At 36.4% G+C, this 26251-nt stretch overlaps 1 protein-coding gene and 1 long non-coding RNA gene across 2 annotated transcripts in view; one reads left to right on the top strand and one right to left on the bottom strand.

The window, feature by feature from the left end:
• Positions 1-25305, top strand: part of LOC107196953 (structural maintenance of chromosomes protein 1A) — a 31486-nt gene extending 6181 nt beyond the window's left edge. Inside the window, exons 6-26 of the mRNA XM_022666444.2 lie at positions 1064-1322; positions 2698-2838; positions 2956-3038; positions 4323-4422; positions 4660-4767; positions 5078-5263; positions 6539-6718; positions 6873-7019; positions 8505-8642; positions 8766-8882; positions 9454-9560; positions 10322-10463; positions 11098-11243; positions 13298-13451; positions 14243-14353; positions 17359-17515; positions 18405-18559; positions 20151-20302; positions 20411-20480; positions 22399-22509; positions 24616-25305. Coding sequence (XP_022522165.1) covers positions 1064-1322; positions 2698-2838; positions 2956-3038; positions 4323-4422; positions 4660-4767; positions 5078-5263; positions 6539-6718; positions 6873-7019; positions 8505-8642; positions 8766-8882; positions 9454-9560; positions 10322-10463; positions 11098-11243; positions 13298-13451; positions 14243-14353; positions 17359-17515; positions 18405-18559; positions 20151-20302; positions 20411-20480; positions 22399-22509; positions 24616-24696 — 2845 coding nt within the window. The 3' untranslated portion in view covers positions 24697-25305. The remainder of the gene's footprint in view (positions 1-1063; positions 1323-2697; positions 2839-2955; positions 3039-4322; positions 4423-4659; positions 4768-5077; positions 5264-6538; positions 6719-6872; positions 7020-8504; positions 8643-8765; positions 8883-9453; positions 9561-10321; positions 10464-11097; positions 11244-13297; positions 13452-14242; positions 14354-17358; positions 17516-18404; positions 18560-20150; positions 20303-20410; positions 20481-22398; positions 22510-24615) is intronic.
• The window catches only part of LOC125780655 (uncharacterized), a 227472-nt gene that overhangs the window by 23094 nt on the left and 178127 nt on the right, over positions 1-26251 (bottom strand). The gene's annotated exons all lie outside the window — the stretch shown is intronic.

Raw genomic sequence — 26251 nt, 5'->3', positions numbered from 1 at the left:
CAGTAGTATTACTTTGAGTCTGCAATAACAGAGAAAATACATAACAATATATATTATATATTACAATAAGAGCAATTACAACACAATTGTACAAGTAGAACAAAACACTATAATTTCACTGCATAGCATTCCTATACACTGCATGCTCTAAACAAAATAATAGGGAGTTAGCACCACCTTATGGGCAAAGAAGGTAAAGGCAATGACTCTGCAATTTAACTGACTCCGGAAATTTCCACATACAACACTGTTAACCAGCTCAACTACACCATAAATAATTCAGTATGCAACACAGTATCACAAATATTAAGGAATAACATTAAACATACACATATATGCAGGTAACTATACAAATATACTACTTAACTTTTAATCCTATGAGCTGTAAAAATAGTAGCTAACTAACTAACAGGAATTAAACTAGTAGCTGATAAAGGAAAAAGTCCAGCTTACTTTGTGTCACAGACTCAAACTGCAAATCACCAAAGTCCACACTCAAACAACTCAGGAACTGTAAGGCTTCTTAGGAGGAATGGAGGAACATGTCTGCCTAGTTCCTTTCTCCACTGCACATTGTTGCATGACCTACTTTCAGCCAACGCCCTGATTGGCTGAAGGGCTTAATTACTGGACCAATCAGAAGACTCATCAAATGATGGGGTGATTCAGGACCTTTTATACAATATGCATGCACTAAATATTCTGCAATATTAATTGCTGCATTATATTATTTTATGCTATATTATTTATTTCACCACATTATGATTATACTGTTATACTCTTATACTATATTCCTGAAATTAATTAATTATTTTTCTGTTTTCCTATATCGCCAAGTATATCGTTATCGCTAAAATACCCTGAAATATCGTGATATTATTTTAGAGCCATATCGCCCACCCCTAGTAAATAACTTATTTTACTGCAGAAAAAAGGGTTTTGTATCACCTACACCTGTAGCCTGTATACAGAACAAGGTATTTTAAGGGATTAAAAGTTAAAATATGGTGTAGACAGTATTAAATCCTGTAAATGGTGTTTAAACTGGTGTTTCTCCTCTCAGGGAGAAAGACGCTGAGCTGAATCAGAAGAGGCCGCAGTACATTAAAGCTAAAGAGAACACGGCTCATAAGATTAAGAAGCTGGAGGCGGCGAGGAAGTCCCTGCAGAACGCTCAGAAATGCTACAAGAAGCGTAAAGCAGACATGGACGAGCTGGATAAGGAGCAGAAAGCTGTGGAGATGGCCAGGCAGGAGTTCGAGGAGCGGATGGAGGAGGAGGCGCAGAGCCAGGGCCAGGACCTCCAGCTGGAGGAGAACCAGGTACCAAAAATTATTCTACTTTTATACTGAATAGACACTGATTTGATCAATATCTCCTGTATTTGATTGGAGGGTTTTGTATATTAAACCTCATTTGAGTCGCATATTAAGGTAAAAAAAAAAAAGGGAGCTGGAATTCACTACAGAAAACTACTAAAACTTCTACTAAAACTGCTACTAAAACTTACTAAAGCTCACTGGTGTCACTCAGTTATTATAAACTTTTATTATCTAACCACCTTCAGACAGCCTGTACATGTTTATTACCTCTTTACTTATTTATACTTTTATTTACTGTTTTAGTTCTTCTCTTAGGTCTTTATTTCTTTTTATATTTCTTTCATTATTTTATTCATAATAGTTTTGTATTTTTACTTATTTTATTATTATAAAACTTATTTTATTGTTTATTTTATAATTAGTATTTTAAAAAAATTGCCATGTATGTTGTGTTTTATTTCATTTTATCTTAATTTCTTATCAGTTAAACATCAAGTTTAATTTTTTTTTATCAATTTTTATCTTTAATTCATTATTATTTAAAAATTTAAAAGGGATTTTTTATTAACTGAAACAAGAGCTAGAAGTCATTGTAATGCTTGCTAATAGGGGAAATGGAAAAAATAATTAAAACTTTGCTACAGACTAAGTAGTACAGACTACTACTTTTATCTATTACTTTTTACATTTTTAAAACTAGTTGTAGAACCCATTTTTATTATTTGTCTTTCAAACTAGCATGATGCATTACTTGTTTATTAGTTTTTACTGATTTATTAATGCTTAAGCAAATTCCTTTTTACTGTTTTATTCCTATTACTGTTTTTTATGTTTTAAAATATTTTATTTACAGCACCTTGTTTTTTAGCTGTTTTTAAATTAGGTTGATTTTGAGTTTAAGGACAAATCTTAAGCTTACTCTCTGGCCATGAAAAGGTTACGTATTTAAGTATTTTTAATTTATTTTTAGAATGTTACCTGTTCTTAGATTTAAAAATATATATATATATATATATATATAATTTCTTCTAAATATTTTTTGTGATTTTCTTCTTTTTTTTTTTTTTTTATCAAATCAGTCTGTGTTGTTAACAGCATTTATATTTCTGCATTGGATCATCAGAACACTAGTGAACTGATGGGTTTTCAATGTTGTTGTTTTTTTTATTTTTTTTTTATAAAATGTTTATAAAATGAAGACAAATGACTTCCAAATAACAGTTTTTGTCTCAATATTGAGAAACGATTAAAGAGATTAAAACTGCCTCTAGTAAAGATTTGTTTCACACCTCTCTCTGAATCCAGACTCATGTTTTTAGTAAGAAATGAAAGAAGAATCTGTAATAATCCATAAATCCGTTAATCCTGGTCTCAGGTTAAAGCGTATCACCGGCTGAAGGAAGAGGCGAGTAAGCGAGCCGCCACCCTCGCCCAGGAGCTGGAGAAATTTAACCGAGACCAGAAAGCTGATCAGGACCGGCTGGACCTGGAGGAGAGGAAGAAGGTGGAGACGGAGGTACGGAGAATCTGATTAATCTAATAAATCTGATAAATCTGATCGGACTGATTGATTAAAGCAGGTCACAGTGAGTTCTGAATGTAAGTTTATGGGTTAATTCTGTTTTTGTTTTAGGCTAAAATCAAGCAGAAGATCAGAGAGATCGAGGAGAACCAGAAACGTATCGAGAAGCTCGAGGATTACATCACCACCAGCAGGTACACACAGACAGCCAGGGCTAAACCACTGAAACCAGCAATAATCTGTGATTAGGGGTGGGACGATATATTGATGAATATATTGTATAATTTTCATTTGCGATACATTATCAGTGTTTTTTTTTTATATTGGTTGTTAAATTCCTGGTATATTTTATCCTCTTCAGTAACACAGAATACAGCTCTGTATAAATAAGAAATAAAGAGAATAAAACTAAAGAGACCACCACTTAAAAATGATGAGTTTCTTTGATTTTACCAAATTAAAAAAAAATAATATATATAATCAAGAGGTAGATGGATGATCACAAACCATCAAACCACCAAACTGAACTGCTTGAATTTGGGAGAAATGTTGTCTCTAGTTTATAGAATAAAACAACAATGTTCATTTTACTGAAATATGTACCAGCCATCCACGCTTCATTTTCCTCCAAAATGTCAACACAGCCTCTTTCTTTCACTTTCTCTCTTTCTCTTTTTTCTTCATATTCTCGCTCTTTTTCCTTCTCTCTCTCTCTCTCTCTCTCTCATTTTTTCATTCTCGCTCTTTTTATAGTATCTCTCGTTTTCCCTCTCTCTCTCTCACTCTTTATACTATCTCTCTTTTTATACTATCTTCCTTAACTTTCTCTCTATTTCCTTCACTCTCTCTTTCTTTCTCTCCGTTTCCTTTGCTCTCTCTCTGTCTCTCTTTTTCCTTCACACTTTCTCTCTCTCTTTCTTCCTTTACTCTCTATCTTTTTCTCTCTTTTTCCTTCTCTCTCTGTCTGTCTCTCCCTCTCTTTTTCCTTCTCTCTTGCTGTTTCTCTGTCATTTTCCTTCACTCTCTCTGTCTCTGTCTTTCTCTATACTTCTCTCTCTCTCTCTCTGTCTCTTGTCTTTTCCTTTACTTTTTCTCTTTTTCCTTCTCTCTCTCTCTCTCTCTCTGTCTCTATCTCTCTCTCTTGCACTCTCTGTCTGTCTCTCTTTGTCTGTCTCTCGCAGGTGTTAAGTGGGGGGATTTGTACTCAAATCTTTTGGCAGGTCTAAATCAGTCTACATAAGAACCAATTAGCTAAATAAATGTATAAACTAATTACTCAGAAAAAAAAAAATTATTGTTTGTCTACAGCTGGTTAAAAACTAAAATGTAAGGTGTGTGTATACATGTTCCATGAGTTTATAAAGTTATACCAGGGTATATAGTCTCTCTAAGTTATAAATGTGTAGATCAGCATAATCAGATGTACAGTAAACGTGTGTAATATCATCCGCTCTAATTCTCATTGGTTTGTTTTACAGGCAGTCTCTGGATGAGCAGAAGAGAATGGAGGAGGAGCTTACGGAGGAAGTGGAGCAAGCCAAGCGGAGGATTGATGAAATTAACATGGAGTTGAACCAGGTACTAACAGGATATCCCTGAAGAGAGTTTGGTGCTCTTTCAGTCAGTCATCATTATATATTGTATATATATTATAAATGTTTGTGGACTCTTTCTAGTGAATGCAGCATTCAGATTTTAAGTTTTAAGTTGTACACAGTGCCAACACAGGTATTGTTATGCGCCTTTATATTTCATATAAGATGTAAAGTTCTCCCAGTCTGATGGAGATATATTTCTTGTCTATTCCTCCGTCAGGTGATGGAGCAGCTCGGTGATGCTCGTATCGACAGACAGGAGAACAGCAGACAGCAGCGCAAAGCTGAGATCATGGAGAGCATCAAGAGGCTGTACCCTGGATCAGTGGTAAGATCTCCTATAGGCCAGTTTATATGGTACACCGGAGGGGAAATTCTAGTTATTTTTAATATCTTAATTTTAATATCACATTGTAAGTTGATATTAAACTTTTTTCTGACTTGTGCAATAGGAAATTTGAGAAATATTTCTTTTGAATACTTATATTTTGAGTATTTTAGGTGATATACATTTTTGCTCTTACCGCCCAGCGGTAGTAGCATATTCTGTGCATGGTGCATATGCAGCACCATGTGCTGTGGGTAAGTTAGTACCTCTGACTCATTGTATATATGTATTGTATTTGATTTTTCTTCAGTACGGACGTTTGATAGATCTGTGCCAGCCCACTCAGAAGAAGTACCAGATCGCTGTGACTAAAGTGCTGGGTAAAAACATGGACGCCATCATCGTGGACTCGGAGAAGACCGGCCGTGACTGCATCCAGTACATTAAAGAGCAGAGAGGAGAACCTGAGACCTTCCTGCCCCTCGACTACCTCGAGGTATAGTTTCTGTTAACATGTGTTTATAACTGTTTTATAATTGTATTATACTGTAACATACCATATATTTCGCACTTAAAATCCTTTAATTTTCACACAAATCAGCAGTGCATCTTATAATCCGGTGCTCCTTATGTATGAATTCTACCAGTCAGGTATTAAGGAGCAGAATTATACAGGACTTTTATTTTAGTTCTCCAGCAGTATTAGCATTAGCCGCTAACTGCGCTAAGCGCTAGCTCTTTGGCCATCCAGAGGTGAGTATTATCGGCCTGTAGCCTGCTGTTAACCATAGCTAGCACTGCTGGAGCAGCATTACAGGGTTCCCACGGGTCCTTAAAAAGTCTTAAAATGTCTTAAATTAAAATCTTAATAAATAAGGTCTTAAATTGTCTTAAATTTGTTGTAGGTATTAAATTTTTTGATGGTGCGTTTAATGCCAGTGGGAAAACACATACTAACATTAGTGACGAGTTACTGGGGAGAGATCTAAGGTTAACGGAGAGCTAGCTAAAATTAGTGGTGAGCTAGCTAACATGACTGGGGTGAGAACTAAGGTTAGCATAGAGCTAGCTAACATCAGTGGCGAGCTAGCTAACGTGACTTGGGAGACAACTAAGGTTAGCGTATAGCTAGCTAACATTTGCGTAGAGCTAGCTAACATTAGCGGAGCGCTTGCTAACATTAGCGGCAAGTTACTGGGAAGAGAACTAAGGTTAGCAGAGAGCTTGCTAACATTAGATGCGAGCTACCTAACGTTACTGGGGAGAGAACTAAGGTTAGCATATAGCAAGCTAACATTAGCATAGAGCAATGTAACATTAGCAGAGAGCTAGCTAACATTAGCAGCGAGCTAGCTAATGTTAATTGGGAGAGAACAAAAGTTAGCATCAATGGCGAGTTAGCTAACGTTACTTGGAAGAGAACTAAGGTTAGCGTAGAGCTAGCTTACATTAGCGGAGAGCTAGCTAACACTAACGGGAGAGAACTAAGGTTAAAGGAGTTAACATTAGAGGCAAGTTAGCTACATAACCGGGGAGAAAACTAGGGTTAGCGGAGAGCTGGCTTACATTAGCAGTGAGCTAGCTAACGTGCTAATGTGCATCAGAATGGAACAAAATTGGAACCTCCAGCACTCGTTTGACTTGTCTGATTCGTCTGAAATGTTTTTTTTTTTTTTTTTTAAGAATTACAGTTTTGTTTACTGAGCTTAGCTTAGCTTTACAGGTCTCGCCAACATTCTCCAACTGTGCTCTTCACTCCTCTCCCCTGCAGGTTAAGCCGACTGATGAGAAGTTGCGAGAGCTGCGTGGAGCTAAACTGGTGATAGATGTGATTCGTTACGAGCCGCCGCACATAAAGAAAGCCCTGCAGTACGCCTGCGGGAACGCGCTCGTCTGTGACAACGTGGAGGACGCCCGTAGAATCGCCTTCGGGGGACCATACAGACACAAGGTACTGTATATAACATATATAATATTGAAGGATCACACAGTATGAAGGAGTAAATATAACTGTACTCGTAGATAAAATATCAGCACAGATATAATATGCAGACCTGATGATGCTAATTCCAACTGTTCTGCTCTTTTCTGTTCTCTGTTTCCAGACGGTGGCTCTGGATGGAACACTGTTCCAGAAGTCTGGTGTGATCTCGGGAGGAGCCAGTGATCTGAAGGCTAAAGCTCGGCGTTGGGACGAGAAAGCTGTGGACAAGCTGAAGGACAGGAAGGAGAAGCTCACAGATGAGCTCAAGGTCAGTCTACTTTCTGTCTTTTTGGGGGGTAAAACCATTTATCATTCATAATCAAGATCAATGGCATTTAAAAATAATAAAATAAGGAATAGCTTTAAAGGGAACTGCCCCTACAAACACCCCAAGCACAAAAAAAACCAAAAAAAAAAACATCCGTTTTCTGTGAGAATCAGCTAAAGAGTTTTTATCAGGAATCATACCCTGGCTCCAACCCTCACCTGTCAACTCCCACCAAAGCCCCGCCCACTAGATCATTTATTAAAAGTAAAAAAAAAAAAAGGCATTTCTGAGAACCTCGGACTGCTCATAGCCAGTAGGGCTGGGCGATAATGCCCTAAAATAATATCACAATATTTCATGGTATTTTCACAATAGCGATATTCTTGGCGATATATCAAAACACTGAATTAAAAAATGATTTCAAAAATACACTACTGCAACCAAATAAAAAAAAAATATGTATTATTACATGATATGATATTGCACGCTCCTAACTGAGATATTAAAAAAAAAAAACAAGAATTTTATCAGATTTGTAACAGAAGTCAATGATCCAAAATGTCATGATACTAATAATAATGCATAGTAGATATATAATGGGAAATGGGATGGGTGATATGGCACGATATTTTAGGGTATAATATCGTTCACGATATAGACAAATAATGAAAACTATGATAAAAAATCTTTGTTGATGACACATTTTTCAGGATAAAACTAAATAATTCTGTAAAAGTGTATAATTTCAGAAACTTAGCTTTATCTGTCCCTTTACAGGTCATTCGTTTTTAAAATCTTCATGTTAGCATATTTTAAATTCAACAAAATTTAAAGGCAATTATTTAAATAAACATTAACAGTAAATAATCTCAAAACAGCAAAACAAATCTAAAATAGTAAAACAATAAAAAAATACACAATGCACACTTTATTACTTTACTAAAAGTAACAAACTAATAATAACCAAATGTGTCTAACCAACAAGAATAATCAAATAAGACTAAAATGTGACTAAAACTGTGATCCTTTACTGTCAAAAGACTGAAGAGACTACAAAACGAAGTCAAAATCACATCAAAATTAACCCTACTTAAAGCAGGATTATCCAGCAGACTTTGTCTGAGAGAGGGATCTATACCAATAATTTGTTCAGCGAGTTTTGTTCAACTATTAAGCATGTTAAGCACAATTAGATTGTATGACTAGATTGTTTGTGTTTTGCTGTTTAGCACATTCATACACTAATGTGTGGTAAACATTTAGCATATACATGGGGCGTGGCCACCAACAGATCATTTGCATAAAAGTGACAGAGCCCTTAAACATCTAGTTCTGAAAGGGACTGAAACTGGTAAGAATGGATTAGAGCTGGTGAAATCTTTTTTTTATCTTTATTTGAGAGAGCTTTTGTGTAAAGGACTTCTTGCACATGTTTTGTAAAGAACATAGACCTATTCTAACTTTATTTTAATGTTTAATGTTTAGGAGCAAATGAAGGCGAAGAGGAAGGAGGCGGAGTTGCGTCAGGTTCAGTCTCAGGCTCACGGTCTGCAGATGAGGCTGAAGTATTCTCAGAGTGACCTCGAGCAGACCAAGACTCGCCACCTCTCCCTGAACATGCAGGTAAACATTTTATGACGTGTTTAAATCTACATTTATATCCTTATTTTAGCTTGTACGTGGTTTGTTTTTAGGTATTTGAATCTGCAGATTGTTTATTTGACCTTATTTCTGTTTCAATTGTAGGAAAAATCTAAGCTGGAGAGTGAGCTGGCCAACTTTGGGCCTCGTATAAACGACATCAAGAGGATCGTTCAGTCCCGTGAGCGAGACATGAAGGAGCTGAAAGACCGTATGAACGTGGTATGGCATGGTTTTTAATATAGTATAACATTATTTGGCATTATTTTATTTTTTTTATATTATTTTATTTCAAATTTTTATCCTTTTGTCTCTTAATTTACACATCCAATTACCCAACCCACTCATTAGGACTGTCTTTATCAGACTCTGCCTCTTTTTGAACTGCTGCTGATGCTGTAGCATTGCCGAGTAGCATCACAGCGCTAACGCTCGGAGGAAAGCTCAGTGACTTGGTTCTGATACATCAGCTCACAGATGCAGCCTTGTTCTGATCCACATCACCCTAGGAGTGATAAAGGAAAAGAGCGCCATCTACTGCACCCACCCAGAGAGAGCAAGACCAACTGTGCTCTCTCAGGGCTCTGGCAGCTGATGGCAAGCTGCATGAACAGGATTCGAACTGGCGATCTCCTGATCATAGTGGCGCAGCACCTTAATCCGCTGGACCACTCAAAGTCCCTATTGGGCGTGAATCACATTCTAATCACATTATAGCATCAAAACAGGAAATAATATATTATTAGGTCAGATGTTTCCCAGAAACCTTATGAAAATAAATTATGAATTTCAGGTGGAGGACGAGGTGTTCTTTGAGTTTTGTAAGGAGATTGGTGTGCGAAACATCCGTGAATTCGAGGAGGAGAAGGTCAAGAGGCAGAATGAGATCGCCAAGAAACGGTAGGCTCACTTATACAGAAGGTCTCACACCCTGCATAAGGCACGTCATGATGCTCATTGCTATCTTACACCCCGCCAACACTCAATTTTCACACCTTCCGCCTCCTGCCTGGTTTAAATAGCAGCAGAGCTTCTGAATATATCTACACTGATGGGCGTGGTGTTCTGGTTATGAAATGATGTGTGTTCAGGTACATTTCTGGAGTATTGCTATCTCTATCTTGGTAACAGAAAACACAGTAGCTCCACTGACTGAATTAAAACAACCTAGACAGACGCCAACAGTCAGACGTTCATCGCTATCTTGGAAACACAGCGCACAAACCCAACTTTTACATCAACAATAAACAGAATAGTAAATAAAATAACATTGCTGTTCCCGTAAATGAGCTGCTGGAGCTCCTTCACAGCGTCAACCAGCAGCTCAGTTTCCACTGCTGAGAAGTGTTTGTTGGACACGTCCAGGTAGCTGCACCGTTAAAATAGCAATCCAACAAATAAATCACAGCTCACCTGGTTCTTAAAGGGAATGGTTTACTCCCAAAATGAACCACACCCATGATTAATAAAGATAATTAGTACTTGCCTTTTGTGCTTCTCGAGTCACGCAAGGTGTACTTTTCCCGTCGTTACGATAGCAAAAACACACTGACGTGCCCTAAATCAAGCTGTAAGATTCACAGTAACTTTGGCTTTTCCTCTAATTGATTCCTCAGTTGTTTCTATATTTGTATCTAATCCACCCTGCGTCTTTTCTCCAGCTTGGAGTTTGAAACCCAGAAGACCCGCCTTGCCATTCAGCTGGACTATGAGAAGAACCAGCTGAAGGAGGATCAGGAGAAGGTGGTGATGTGGGAGCAGACCGTCAAGAAGGACGAGAATGAAATCGAAAAACTGAAGAAGGTGAAGAGTGTAGCTTAAGCAAGCAAAGATCTACATAATAATTAAGAGAGCACTTCAGTTTCTGAATCAGTTTCTCTGATTTTGCTATTTATAGGTTTATGTTTGAGTAAAATGAACATTGTTGTTTTATTCTATTCTTATTTCTCCCAAATTCCACATAAAAATATCGTAATTTAGAGCATTTATTTGCAGAAAATGAGAAATGGCTGAAATAACAAAAAAGATGCAGAACTTTCAGACCTCAAATAATGCAAAGAAAACAAGTTCATATTCATAAAGTTTTAAGAGTTCAGAAATCAATATTTGGTGTTTTTCATGCATCTTGGCATCATGTTCTCCTCCACCAGTCTTACACACTGCTTTTGGATAACTTTATGCTGCTTTACTCCTGGTGCAGAAATTCAAGCAGTTCAGTTTGGTGGTTTGATGGTTTGTGATCATCCATCTTCCTCTTGATTATATTCCAGAGGTTTATAATTTGGTAAAATCAAAGAAACTGTTTCTGTTAAATAATAATAAGGTAACACAGACGCCAGCAAACCCTGAGAATCTTAATGATATTACAACTTAAAACCCTTTAAAACCTGTTCTGCTGATTACAGTGTCCTGACTGTATCTGTATTACTTGTAACAGGAGGAGCAGAGGCACATGAAGATAATAGATGAGACTATGGCTCAGCTGCAGGACCTGAAAAACCAGCACCTGACCAAGAAATCTGAGGTCAACGACAAGAACCATGAGATGGAGGAGATCCGCAAGAAGCTCGGTTCTGCCAACAAGTGAGCTCCTGCTTAAGATGGTTTTATTTTTGAGGTTTTAAAAGCTTTTTGATATCTTACACTCCGTTGACTGCCTATTTTCACACCTCGCACATGCATCGTTAAAATAGTGTCAAAGTTTAGGAATAATTCTACACTGATGGATTATTTCTATTTTGGTGGAAATAGAAAACACGGGTGCACCACTGACTGAATACAACCTAGACAACAATAGGGCTGCCACGATTAGTCGACTAGTCACGATTATGTCGACTATTAAAATAGTCGACAACTAATTTAATAGTCGATTAGTCGTTTTTTTTTTTTTCTTTGTTTTTCTCTCCAAACTGCTGCGACTGCCTTTCTGTCCTGGACGCACATGCGCAGTAGTGGAAACCGGGGTAGGTAGTGGACGACATCTCAGGACATTATACAGACAGGCTCTGGTTTCATGGCTACCCCGCTACAGAACTCAAAAGTGTGGGATCACCAAGAAAATAAAAGTGAAACGCGTGCAATGCAATATCTGCAATGAAGAACTTGCCTTCCTCGGCAGCACAACCGCGATGCACGAGCACCTGAAAAGGAGGCATGTTGTGGCTGATTAAATGACGAAAAAGCTAAATTGCTATTTAGCTGCTAAAATTAGCGTAAACAGAGCGTTAACTTAGTACTTAACTTACTCATCTTGATAGCTTTAAAACAGAGGTCACTAATAGGCGGACCGCGATCCGGATCCGGACCCAGACGTTGTCACAAATGCCGTCCCAAACCGATAAACTACAGAGAAGGATTTCATTCTGACAGTGGCTTCTGTTTTCAGTGCTTTTCGGTGCAGTAAACTCACAGATCAGTCATGTGTGGTGTAAAATCACCAACCGCTCTCCTCTGCCAATCAGATCTGTGCAGACCGCTGCCCTGTGTACGGTAATGTACACAATATCTGGACAGAGAGGCATTTTTTATTAATATACTTTTTTTTCATAATAGTTCAAACAACCTCACGGTTGAGATGTTTCATAAATGCCAGTGCCTTATCCTTATTTTACACAGTTGTTTACACTTTATGCTAAACAGTAAAATAATTGTCTGTTACAACAAGCTGCATATTTCATTAAAGGTTTAATGAACTATGATTTTAATTGTTTTTATTTTTAGTTAGCATATAGCTGAAATCTAATGTTGGTTGTATAATAGCAGCTGCATTCTATTGTGATAAACTGTGTTTTATATTCAATTAACGTATGATCCGATTAGTCGACTAATCATAAAAAATAATCGGTGATTAGTCGACTATAAAAATAATCGTTTGTGGCAGCCCTAGACAACAATAGTCAATAGTCAGTTTTTATCTTAGCTATGCAGCATACACCCCCGCTCGTTACACACACAGACGCACTACAGAGCACCAACCCGACTTTTAACTCAACAATAAACAGAATAAAGATTAAAATAACATTGCTGTTCCCTTAAATGAGCTGCTGGTATCTCTTTACATCGTTAACGAGCAGGTCTGCACTGTTAAGATACGAACGCACCAAAGTCAGAGCTCATCTGCCTCTTAGAGGGAATGACAACTGGCACACTGATTGGTTTATTTCACGTTATGCCCAAAACTAACCACACCCATGATTAATTAAGAGAATAAGTACGTGCCTTTTCCTGGTGGACTGTATTTTTTTTCAACTAGCCATGTTGCAGCACAGTTCACGCTATGTAGCATTATTTGCGTATGTTTCTGTGTAAATATATCATGTTGTAACATAGACATAACATAGACAACTGTGTACATATAGAGGCCGCACCTGACTATAAGACAAAGTTACAATTTCTTTCTAAAATTAGTGGGTGCGGCTTATGTTCTGGTGTGCTTAATAGCCTGTAAATTGCGATAGTTTTCTGAATATCTCTTTTCATATTTAAATAAAACATGTAATTGTAGCTGAAATAAATCTTAATGAACTGATTTAATGGATCAAATTGATTTGGGAAGTCTGTAGGGATACCCAGCCCTCTTGTTAAACAGTAGTATCATAGAGTAAGAGTAATATCTCTGTGTTTGTGTGTGTTATTAGAGAGTTAACGCAGCTTCAGAAGGAGGTGACCGCTATCGAGACTAAGCTGGAGCAGAAGCGCAGCGACCGACACAACCTGCTGCAGGCCTGCAAGATGCAGGACATCAAACTGCCCCTCAGATCTGGAACCATGGAGGACATCAGCCAGGAGGAGGTACTGATCTCACTGTTCCTTGAATTATATCTGTATATATACAGGTTCATCTCAAAAAATTGGAATAGTGCGGAAAAGTTGCTTTATTTCAGTAATTCAGTTGAAAATGTGAAACTCATATATTATGTAGATGTTCTAGAAAATTAGAATATTATATAAGATCAATTGGTACTTTTGGCAGGGTGGGCAGTGTGCCAAGTCCTTCTGGAAAATGAAATCCTCATCTTCATAAAAGTTTTTAGCAGAGGGAAGCGTGAAGTGCTGTAAGATTTTCCAGGAAAACGCAACCCAACCCTTGATTTACAAATAAAATGTAAAATGTACTGATGATCAGTGATGGTTTGGAGAGACATGTCTGTCATCTGCTGGTGTTGATCCACTGTGTTTTATTATCAAGTCTAAAGTCAGTGCAGTTTTGTTTTCCCACAAAATCTTACAGCACTTCATATCTTACAGCTTCCCTCTGCTACTGACAACTTTTATGTAGATGCAGATTTCATTTTCCAGCAGGACTTGGCACACTGCCCACACTGCCAAAAGTACCAGTTGGTCTTATATAATATTCTAATTTTTGTTTTCATTGGCTGTAAGCCATAATCAACAATAAAATAGATCACTCTGTGTTTAATACATCTATATAATATATGAGTTTCACATTTTCAACTGAATTACTGAAATAAAGTAACTTTGTTTAATGATATTGTAATTTTTTTAGATGCACATGTATGTGTGAGTATGTGAATGTGTTTGTATGATGTATATTTAATGTGTAATTTCTGTCACTCCTGCAGGGAAGTTCTCAGGAGGAATCGATGAGCAGCAGCCAGAAGACGTCCAGCACTGTTCTGGCCAAAGAGGCTCTTATTGAGATCGATTACAGCAGCCTATCAGAAGACCTCAAGGTAATTACCTGTGTTTTTTGGAGGGAGACCGTAATATAAAAGTGTACTGTGGTTTAGGTCTGTATTATTAAACGGTATTATGTCTGTCTTAGGTTAGTTTTGATGCTTTTTTATAATAGAATATTCTAAATAGAATAGTGTATTGAGTTTTAATGAAGGAAATAAATGGTAGTGCAGCTGAATATTCAATAAACCTGGGAAAACTTCACTTAAGATCCTGTAGATTGCTATACTTTAGCAGAGTGGCTTTACTGCTCATTAATATATACACTGCTCAAAAAAATAAAGGGAACACTCAAATAACACAATATAACTCCAAGTAAATCAAACTTCTGTGAAATTAAACTGTCCACTTAGGAAGCAACACTGATTGACAATCAATTTCACCTGCTGTTGTGCAAATGGAATAGACAACAGGTGGAAATTATTGGCAATTAGCAAGACACACTCAATAAAGGAGTGGTTCTGCAGGTGGGGACCGCAGACCACTTCTCAGAACCTATGCTGTCTGGCTGATGTTTTGGTCAGTTTTGAATGTTGGTGGTGCTTTCACACTCGTGGTAGCATGAGACGGACTCTACAACCCACACAAGTGGCTCAGGTAGTGCAGCTCATCCAGGATGGCACATCAATGCGAGCTGTGGCAAGAAGGTTTGCGGTGTCTGTCAGCGTAGTGTCTAGAGGCTGGAGGCGCTACCAGGAGACAGGCCAGTACACCAGGAGACGTGGAGGAGGCCGTAGGAGGGCAACAACCCAGCAGCAGGACCGCTACCTCCGCCTTTGTGCAAGAAGGAACAGGAGGAGCACTGCCAGAGCCCTGCAAAATGACCTCCAGCAGGCCACAAATGTGCATGTGTCTGCACAAACGGTTAGAAACCGACTCCATGAGGATGGTATGAGGGCCCGACGTCCACAGATGGGGGTTGTGCTCACAGCCCAACACCGTACAGGACGCTTGGCATTTGTCAGAGAACACCAGGATTGGCAAATTCGCCACTGGCGCCCTTGTGCTCCTCACAGATGAAAGCAGGTTCACACTGAGCACATGACAGACGTGACAGAGTCTGGAGACGCCGTGGAGAGCGGTCTGTTGCCTGCAACATCCTTCAGCATGACCGGTTTGGCAGTGGGTCAGTAATGGTGTGGGGTGGCATTTCTTTGGAGGGCAGCACAGCCCTCCATGTGCTCACCAGAGGTAGCCTGACTGCCATTAGGTACCGAGATGAGATCCTCAGACCCCTTGTGAGACCATATGCTGGTGCGGTTGGCCCTGGGTTCCTCCTAATGCAGGACAATGCTAGACCTCATGTGGCTGGAGTGTGTCAGCAGTTCCTGCAAGATGAAGGCATTGAAGCTATGGACTGGCCCGCCCGTTCCCCAGACCTGAATCCGATTGAGCACATCTGGGACATCATGTCTCGCTCCATCCACCAACGTCACGTTGCACCACAGACTGTCCAGGAGTTGGCGGATGCTTTAGTCCAGGTCTGGGAGGAGATCCCTCAGGAGACCATCCGCCACCTCATCAGGAGCATGCCCAGGCGTTGTAGGGAGGTCATACAGGCACGTGGAGGCCACACACAATACTGAGCCTCATTTTGACTTGTTTTAAGGACATTACATTAAAGTTGGATCAGCCTGTAGTGTGTTTTTTCACTTTAATTTTGTGTGTGGCTCCAAATCCAGGCCTCCATTGGTTAATAAATTTGATTTCCATTGATGATTTTTGTGTGAGTTTGTTGTCAGCACATTCAACTTTGTACAGAACAAAGTATTCAATGAGAATATTTCATTCATTCAGATCTAGGATGTGTTATTTGAGTGTTCCCTTAATTTTTTTGAGCAGTGTATATATATATATATATATACACTGCATATACACCCCCCCCCCCCCCCCCACCAACCGACCTACACATAGACTTATATTAGAACTACATATTCTCTGTATATTTATGAGCTTACTGCACATTAACAGTCCACAAATACAGCTACAAACAACAAAATCAATGCTTAATTTTACTACAAGTACAACCAGCCAACAAATATCACTCATTTGTGTGCCTACATGGCTCCAGGTCAGCCAAAACATTAAGTACACACAAAAAACTCACCAGTCAGGCGGCTTATTATTGTGAATTAGCTTCACATTGAAGGACAGCCTTTAAAAGGGCTTTTTAATATGATGTGACACAATATCTGTCTTATTTACCGTCGCAATTCTGTGATAGTTATTTAACTATTGAAGTAATCCAGCATGTCCCCTGTTTTACACTAAGCAACACCTCACCCCTTCAGCAGGGTGCTGAGAAGGGGTTACACAGCCATGGCCCCGGCCCCGGAGTAAAAAAACATGAATCTGATTGGTTACATTGTGCTGCGACTCTGCTAATATACTCATTACTACACCCTTCTCAAAATCAGGAGAAGGGGCACGCAGACACAAAGGGGGAGGAGCCATTTTAAAAAGCTGTGATTGGTTGGAACAGCTGTCCGTGAGATTAGAGTCCTGTAGCAACTAAAAAAACGCAGACTAATGCTTTGAATTAGTTGCTGTTTTTTATTTTAGTTAATTTATAAAATATGTGTTAGGGTAAGAAGGGCGTTACTGCACACCACTGATATCTCTCTCTCTCTCTCTCTCTCTCTCTCTCTCTTTCTATATATATATATATATATATATATATATATATATATATATATATATATAAGGAGCACCAGATTATAAAGCGCACTGATGATTTTTGGGAAAATTAAAGGTATTTAAGTGCACCTTATAGTGCGAAAAAAATAAGGTAGTTCTTTTTTACCTTCAGTTTATTAACCAGGCTTGGCAAGAAACTAACGTCTCTCTTCCAGAACCAGCATGTATTGTTAATCTAGCAGGTTTTGTAGGTAGCCTCATAACTCAGTGTTTTATTTTCTGGACCTAAATCCTGAACAGTGATTTTATAAATCATTCTTAATACACTAATGTATTTGATTTTACGATTTATTTAATAACTCAGGACGCTCTGTCGGATGAGGAGTTAAAGGGGGAGATGAACACCCTGCAGCAGAGGCTGAACGAGCAGCAGAGCATTCTCCAGAGGATCAGCGCCCCCAACATGAAGGCCATGGAGAAACTGGAGAGCGTCAGGGACAAGTTCCAGGAGACCAGCGACGGTGAGATAATAACCGTTTTCACACCAGCACTATTTGATCTCACTCTGATATATTGGCCAAAAAATATACTGTTATGAACAAACATTGTGTCTGCTGCTCCATGCTGTTTACACACTTAAGAGCACAGTATGTGCAGAGATCACTGCTTATATCTGTGCTGCAAGTCTTATTAAAAACACAGTGTTTGAAAGCGCAGCTGCACATTTTCAGTGTTCTGTGTTAAAGCAGCTGGATATACGCACTGAAACACAGAATCTTCTGACTATATTTACTTTCTTGCTCCCACACCAGACAGCTCTGACCAATCAGAGGAGAACATGTGCTCGTGTGGTTTATTTGTGCGCATTTTGGTGCGTTTAGGTTTTTATACCTGTGTGAAAACAAACCAAACAGAGGGAGAAACTGAAGCAAAACAAAGTTGAAGAAAAACAACTTTGATTACTTCATGCATCTTAGCCTGATGCTCCATCACTCTGGAAGAGGGTAAATTTGGACTCATCTGACCTTCACATGACCTCCTTTCATTACTCCAGAGTTCAATCTTTACTCTAGTAAACTGAAGCTGTTTTTGCTGGTTATCCTCACTGATGAGAGCTTTTCTTAAAGCTACACAGCTGTTTAGTCCCTTTAATCCTTTGAGTTTTCTTTCACTGCATTGTGTGTGTGGTAAAGCTCTTACTTTCCCTATTAAACAACATATCCCTGAGTTCTATGTCTAGTTATAGTTCTATTGTTTTTCTACCATTTAATTTCACCAAACGTTTAAGTGAGTAAAAGAACATGCAGTAATGGAGGATCTCAAAGATAGTTAAAAGAATTGTGCTTAACGTGACAAAACGAATATTGATTTTGATGCAGGATTTAAAGTTGTCGTTGTCTTCTTTTTCAGAATTTGAGGCTGCAAGAAAGAGAGCGAAGAAAGCTAAGCAGGCGTTCGAGCAGATAAAGAAGGAGAGGTTTGATCGCTTCAACGCCTGTTTCGAGTCCGTCGCCACCAACATCGACGAAATCTACAAAGCCCTGTCCCGCAACAGCAGCGCCCAGGTGAGTCCTGACTGATACCAACAAATAACTGCTGTTTATAAAGTGGAGGATCCAGCAGTGTGAGCGTAATTTAATTCATACACTTCATGTTATTTTGCTGTTTAATACAACAGGAAAACCCACACTATTCTTATTTTTTAGTACAGATAATAACAGATGATGACATTAGGCGTCATACTCATATTTAGGAAAGCATTATTTATATTGAATTTTGGTGAAATGTGGGGGACAATCACTGTTTTTCTATTGTAGTAAATATGGCAAAAAATAAATACAGTATATTGCGATATGTGTTTTTCCTCCAGTATCATGCACCTCCAGTCATATCCTGTCTTTCTAGCAGAGTACTTTTTCATAATTTTTATCATTTTTATAACAATTGAAAAATTCAACATTCTACATTTATTTTTTTTCATTTTCTCTTCAAAGAAAAGGCAATTTTTAAACAAATTCCACACTAGCTTTTTTTGTTTTACGTCCCCACACACAACTGTTTGGTTTCTTTTTTTTTTTTTGTTACTTATTTTGCCACCAAATTTTTTCTTCCCAATTTCCCTTATTTTGGGTTGCCAGATATTCAGTGTATCTACTTTTCTGTGTTTCCCCAAAAAAAGAAAAACAAAAGACATTTATTTTGTGTAAAGTATAGGTGTGCTGTATTGTACACGACAATATTGCTCAAATTATTTGATACAAAAAAAAAAATCATCCATATGGTGATATTGCAATATTCTTGAAAGCGATTTCTTCTGTATTTATTTGTGTTTTGCTTTTTTTTTTACCGTATTTACTTTAAATTTTAAGTTTTGTTGTATGAAACAATAATAGTCTTGGTAAATTACTGTTTACGAAATGAAAAAAATGTTTGTAGATGATTTGGTCTATGCTGAACGATTGAAACTGTTATATTAATATGAAATTGTTCTTAATATAATAATATTTTGGTTACAGTGGTATATTCTTAATTTAGTTTTTTTTCCCCTCTTCTTCTCAATTTTCCATATTTTGGGTTGCCAGATATTTAATGTATCTCTACTTTTCCGTTTTCCAAAAAAAAAAAAAAAAAAAAATCTGTAAAGTAGGGGTGTGCTGTATTGTATGCGATAATATTGCCCATATTATTTGATACAATAAAAAAAAAAACTCCATATCATGGTACTGCAATATTTTTTAAAGTGATCTCTTCTGCATTTGTTTTTGCATTTTTTTTATATACTGTATTTACTTTTAATTGTAAGTTTTGTGGAAGATTTTATTTTCTTACAGTACTTTATTTAAAATAAAATAAAAATAGTTTTGGTAAATTACTATTTATAAAATAGACAAATGTTTATAGATTATTTGGTTTCTCTGAATATTTGAAATATAAAACTACACAATAATAGTAAATAATTCTTAATATAAGAATACTTTTTGTTGCAGTGGTATATTCTTATAATTAAAGAAAAATCAATGTTTTGTCAGATCGTCAATAATAATTGCAAACATACCATGAAATATTGAGATATAATTATAAGACTTCCTGTAAGGCTTTTTTTATTCAATATTGTGTTTGGATTTAAAATCCTGTAATTATTATTTTTAATCTCAGGCGTTTTTGGGTCCGGAGAACCCGGAGGAGCCGTATCTGGACGGGATTAACTATAACTGCGTGGCTCCTGGAAAGCGTTTCAGGCCGATGGATAACTTATCTGGAGGAGAGAAGACCGTGGCGGCTCTCGCTCTGCTGTTCGCAATTCACAGGTCAGTTTATCCCTTTAAATAACGAAGATCCGCTGATCACTGATCAGACTCATCTTCATCTCATCTCAATATTTAACCCTAAACCTCGTATCTCTCTTCATCCGGCAGCTATAAACCTGCTCCTTTCTTCGTGCTGGATGAGATTGATGCTGCCTTGGACAACACCAACATCGGCAAGGTGGGTTTTCATCAGTCACAGTGTTTAAATGATCCAGAATTATATAAGAATAGCAGATTATGATAATTTGATAATTTTATAATAAGATGATAATTTCACAATGATCTGAACAAGGTACTTTAAATGCAGGTGCTGCAATTTTACTATAAATTAGTGCCCAACCCATATACAGTTTAGTATATGATTGCGATAAACAATATTAATGTCTTTTTTCTTAAACTTGCGGTGGTAAAGTGAAACCTGCCTCTGGCTGTTCTGATAAATTTGAACAAAAATGGTTTAAAACATTATATAAAACATAAATATAAATACAAATTTAGTCAATATTAAACATAAGAGCTAATTATTACAAATGTAATATTTTCTGAACAATGCCACACTATATTTTAGTTTTTGCTTTTTAGTAAGTGTCCATTGAGAACTGATATTACAGCTAAAACTACTGTAGCATAAAATGTGAAATATTCAATTATTTTGGCCAAATCTGAATTTTTAAGCCAACAAAATATTTTCTTATCAAGCTCAAGTACTCATGTTTTTTTGTTTTGTTTGTTTTGTTTTTTTATAAAGTCTGTGAGTTCATTTAGATCAGGGATGGGCAACTTCCATGATGGAGAGGGCCACATTTTTTTCAGCATGACCATTGGAGGGCCACATGACCTCGCACTTCAAATAATTGAATATGAAAAACGCTACAAATGATTTTCAATAAGAACAATTTTTATATGAATTTATATCTGTATGTTTACAGCACCAACATTTATCAACAACTAATTTTCTGCATATTAATGCATTTTAATACGGCAAAAGACAAACCGTTTGCTTAAAAAAAGTGCAAAAAGGAAGTCCTTCATATCAAAGAACAAAAAGTTTGCTTAAAAAACTGATTGCAAATACAGTAGTTCCTCTGTGTAAAATAAGTTCATTATAACAAGTCCTTCATAAGCAACAAGGACAAAACATTTGCTTAGAAAAGTGCAAAAGGCATTTGAACTCATTTATAACAAAGAACAAAAAAGATTTAAAAACTGATTGCAAATAGCTCATTCAATAATAGCAGAAAACTAGACCACAGAGGCCCAACATTTATTGAAGCTAATGAGAGAGCTGTGGTTTGGCCTGCTGGCTCACAATGGACTGGATGTCAATGTCAATTTTCGTGGTTGTTTGGCAGCGCCCTCTAGCGGTCAAAAGTAGAATTACGTTTTTTTTTGTTGTTTTTTTTTTAATTATGAAATTATGAAATTATTTTTTATCTATTCGCGGGCCGCACTGAGTGATGACGAGGGCCGTGTGCGGTCCCCGGGCCGCCAGTTGCCCATCCCTGATTTAGATATAGGGAAGATGTGGATTTTCAACATGTGGATTTTTTTTTTATTATTATTATTAAGAAAAACTGTTCCTTATTACTTCTATTTTAATTCTGTCTTTTTACTATAATGGAATGTAAAATTGTGGACTTTTCTGAACCGTGTTTATTTCGAATTTATGTTGAGTTTTTGGTGTAGTTTTAAATACTTAATAGTTTTAAGGGAGGGCCTATAAATCCAAAAAATGAGAATATGGTGAAGATTTTCCGGGCCTAAGAACACTGAACAAAGGATGTTTGTCTTAAAGAGTATAATGTACTGTTTTACTGAATGAACTGTAGCATGTTTGAAATAGAAACAACTGTACTCAATATATACATATAGTGTATGTTAATAGTAGTATTTAAGAATCTCACACTACTCATGTATTTTAGCTGCAATGTCAAAAATATTGTATTTATTACATGTATTTCGTAATCAATTTAGTTTCACCTGACCAGAAACTGAGAACATGTGCTGTCATGCATCACAAATTATCTGCATGTTTAGTTTTACAATGAATTCTTTTAGTGATTTTTTGAGTGTGTGTGTGTGTGTGTGTGTTGTAGGTGGCGAACTACATTAAGGATCAGTCTGTAGAGAACTTCCAGGCCATCGTGATCTCTCTGAAGGAGGAGTTCTACACTAAGGCCGACTCTCTGGTTGGAGTTTATCCTGAGGTCAGTATGATTACACACCTGTGCAGATTTACACTGTCTGCCAGAAGTGGAATTAAACTTTACACAGTAAAGTTTCTGAGCGTTTAATGAGTGTGTTCTCTTTTCCTTTAAATAGTTTTAAAAACTTTTCTTTTAAACAAATAGTAAAATACAGAAAATATTAAAATACTAATATCTACTTACGTCACAACTGCAAGCAGACTTTTGATAAAATATTCTTGGCCTTTTACATCACTGTTCATAGAGTTACTGTCGTGCAAAAATGTGTATTTAGGAAAAAATTTAGTAATCCCTATCTGGACGGGGTTAATTTCTCAGGGGGTTCTGGGGTAATTTTCTCTTTTATGGGAGTTATTATCCTCTGTGATTTTATTCCCGTCCAGAACGATCATGTAGGTGTTTTTCTCAGACGTCATCTGATAAATAAATTACAGGCTGAATTATCTACTGTTTTTCTCTGAACTCCGTAATTTTAGTCCCGTCCGGACGCACATCTCTGAGTTTCAATAGATATTTGTCCACTGCCGCGCACCATAACTACACTTTGGGTGCTTGAGCTTTTCCACGGAGATCCACATTAAAAACACAACAGCGAGTGGAAATGGAGGAGCTACTGAACGTGATGTCATGTGACCGAGAAAAAAAGCCTAAAAACTCACTGGTCCTCCTATTTTTTCAATTGCAGTCCGGAAGCAGGAGTTTTATCACTGAGTAGAAGTGTGAAATATTTTACACAGTCCCCCTGAGAAACTAATCCCGTCCGGATAGGGCTTTAGAGGGGAAAAATTATATATATATAAAAAAAATGGAATTCAATGTAAAACAGTTTTAATATCTGTAATTTATGGGAATTTCTGTTGTTTCATTCATCGTAAATAATACATTCTGATGCAATAACAATTTTCACATTATGTCAAAAAGACAAAATTGTCAATGTAGATATATTAGTTTAGAGCAGTGGTTCCCAACCTATGGGTCGCGACCCAACCTATGAGGTTTTGGTGAGCTGTTTTACTGATTTGAAACTGAAACTGAAACTGATATTATTCTTTTTTTTGTTTGTTTGTTTTTATTTTATATAAATAATTTTTTATTCATTTTAAATAGTTGTATTATTTTATTGATCTAATTATTTTTTTCTTCATAAGATAAAAAATCCTTATGTTTTATGTATCAATTTTTCCTTTTTTACGTGTTTATTTTATTCATCTATAGTAAATGTCAGTTTTTATTTGTCATTTCTAAATCCCCCTCCCCCCCCACCCCAACTCAATTATACACTTACATCTTTTACATTTGGGGGGGGGTTTATGTTGGGTCACAAAAGCTTACAATGGTAAAAATATGGGTCCCTGAAGAAAAAGGTTGGGAACCACTGGTTTAGAGTATACACAGTAAAATACAGTTAGACATATTCGTTTATGTCTTCAACGAGATACAGTAAAATAAAACTAAAAAATAAAATAAAACTGTTTTACATCGACTTCCATTGAGAGTTAAGTTTATTTCCATCTATTACAAAACTTTCAAAATACACATTTTGCATGACAGTAACAATATAAATGGTCATTCACACATTAACTTCCATTTAAAGTATAGTCGTTTTTCCCTTATCCTGTAAAGTTTACAGACTTTTTGGCACAATTCGACACTTGTTCTTGGTATTGTATCAGAATTTTATTAAGAATTTATTATATATTTATTATTATTAAGAAGTTGACATTTTATAGATAGATTTATAAGATTTATATATATTCTTTGGCACAACAGTGACTAATACATAGGTAATGTTTAGACTTACTATATACTGGCTTGTTCCATGTCTATTAGATTAGATTGCAGTCCATTGCATTGACCTCCATTAAAAGATAAGGTGCATGCATAGAATTGGATAGCATTAGTTTAATAGCATTAGAGTTCAGATAGAGTTAAGAAATATATATTGTTATAGATGTACAGATATATTTTTCAGTGCTCCTGTTTTTTTTATTTTTTTTTTTATTTAATTGTATGTGTGTATGGGTCTTTACACTCCTAATCTACATTTTTATGATTTCATAAATCAGCAGGATTGTAAATATCTTTGTTTTTTGTGTCTGTCTGCAGCAAGGAGACTGTGTTATCAGTAAGGTTCTGACCTTCGACCTCTCCCAGTATCCCGACGCCAATCCTAATCCCAACGAGTGAAGCAGCTCCAACATTCCCAACCTAGCAGGACTTTTATTTTGTATTGAAGATTAATCCTGCAGACTCTGGTTTAGTTTAGTGAGAGTCTGTGATCACTTCTTTTATTTCTATTGGTACAGGAAGAGCATCTGTAAAACATCTGTAATGGATAAATAGACGTTGACGCTTTCTTTTTATGCCTGTTGGGTTATTAAACGTATTAACACACAGATATTTACACTTTACCATGTTGAGTGAACTTCAGTGAGCTTTTTTTATCATGTATTTCTGTTTCTGCTGTTTTGCTTTTTCCTGCTGATCGTGTTTCTTCTTTGTAATAAATATTCATAATTTTGATGGATGGATGGATAAAGATTCAGGGGTTCAGGGGTAAAATACATGCATTTCTTCCTGAAATTTGTAACTGTTACTGTTTTTTAAGCTTAATTAGTGCTTTATAGAGAAGTGTAGAACCACAGCGAACATGTGATTTGGTGTTTTTTTAGAGAAACTGTTAGAAAAACTTGCTTTATGGGCTCATCATTTTTTTGCTTCTACCCTAATGCTGTCTGTTTCTTATTATGTAATGTAAAATGATGGACTTTTCTGAACAATAAACTGTTTATAACATTTGTTGAGGTGTTTTTTTGCAGTGTAACTTAAAATGGGAGATTATACCTGTTTTTACACAAGTGAGATTAAGTTATGTTAAGTTCACAATGTCTTTTTTTTTTACACAAAATCACTCCCACATAAAGAAAGATCTCACCAGCTCTATTCTTACCAGTTTCAGTCCCTTTCAAAAGGAGCCGTTTAAGAGCTCTATCGCCTTTATGCAAATTAGCTGTTGCTGGCCACATCCCATAATTATACTGAGTGTTGTGCTAAAACACAATATAGATATTAAAAATACTTAATTAAAAGTTAAAATACTTCAGTTTAAAACTGTTTCAGTAAAAGTACAAAGAATCCAATGTAAAATAATACTTCAGTAAAATACTAATATTCCAGTTGAAAAACACCAGTAAAAATACTCCACTTTACAAATACTCCAATGTAAAAATGCGTCAGTAAAAATATAAAGTCCTGTTTAAAAATACTTTAGTAAAAGTTCAAATATTCCAGTTCAAAAATACTGAATTAAATACTCCAGTTTACAAATACTCCAATGTAAAAATACTTTAGTAAAAATATAAATTCTCCAGTTAAGAAAAACTTAAGTAAAAGTGCATACTTAAGTTTAAAAATACTTCAGCAAAAGTACAATTACTCCAGTTCAAAAATACTTTAGTAAAAGTAAAAATTCTCTAATTGACAAATATGCCAATGTAAAAATACTTTAGTAATATTATAAATACTTCAGTTTACAAATACTTCAGTAAAAGTTAAAAAACTCATATCTAAAAATACTTAGGTAAAACTATGAATAACTAAATTAATTGAGTAAGAAAACAAAGTTCAGTTTAAAAATACTTTAGAAAAAGTACAAATGCTCCAGTTTAAAAATATTTTGGTAAAAGCACAAATAGTTCAGTTTAAAAATACTTCAATAAAAGTACAAATACTCCAATTAAAA

This window comes from Astyanax mexicanus, chromosome 13 (genome assembly GCF_023375975.1).
Source record: "Astyanax mexicanus isolate ESR-SI-001 chromosome 13, AstMex3_surface, whole genome shotgun sequence".
NCBI lineage: Eukaryota > Metazoa > Chordata > Actinopteri > Characiformes > Acestrorhamphidae > Astyanax > Astyanax mexicanus.
Note: the sequence above shows the minus strand (reverse complement) of the source record. Positions and strands in the feature narration are given on the sequence as shown.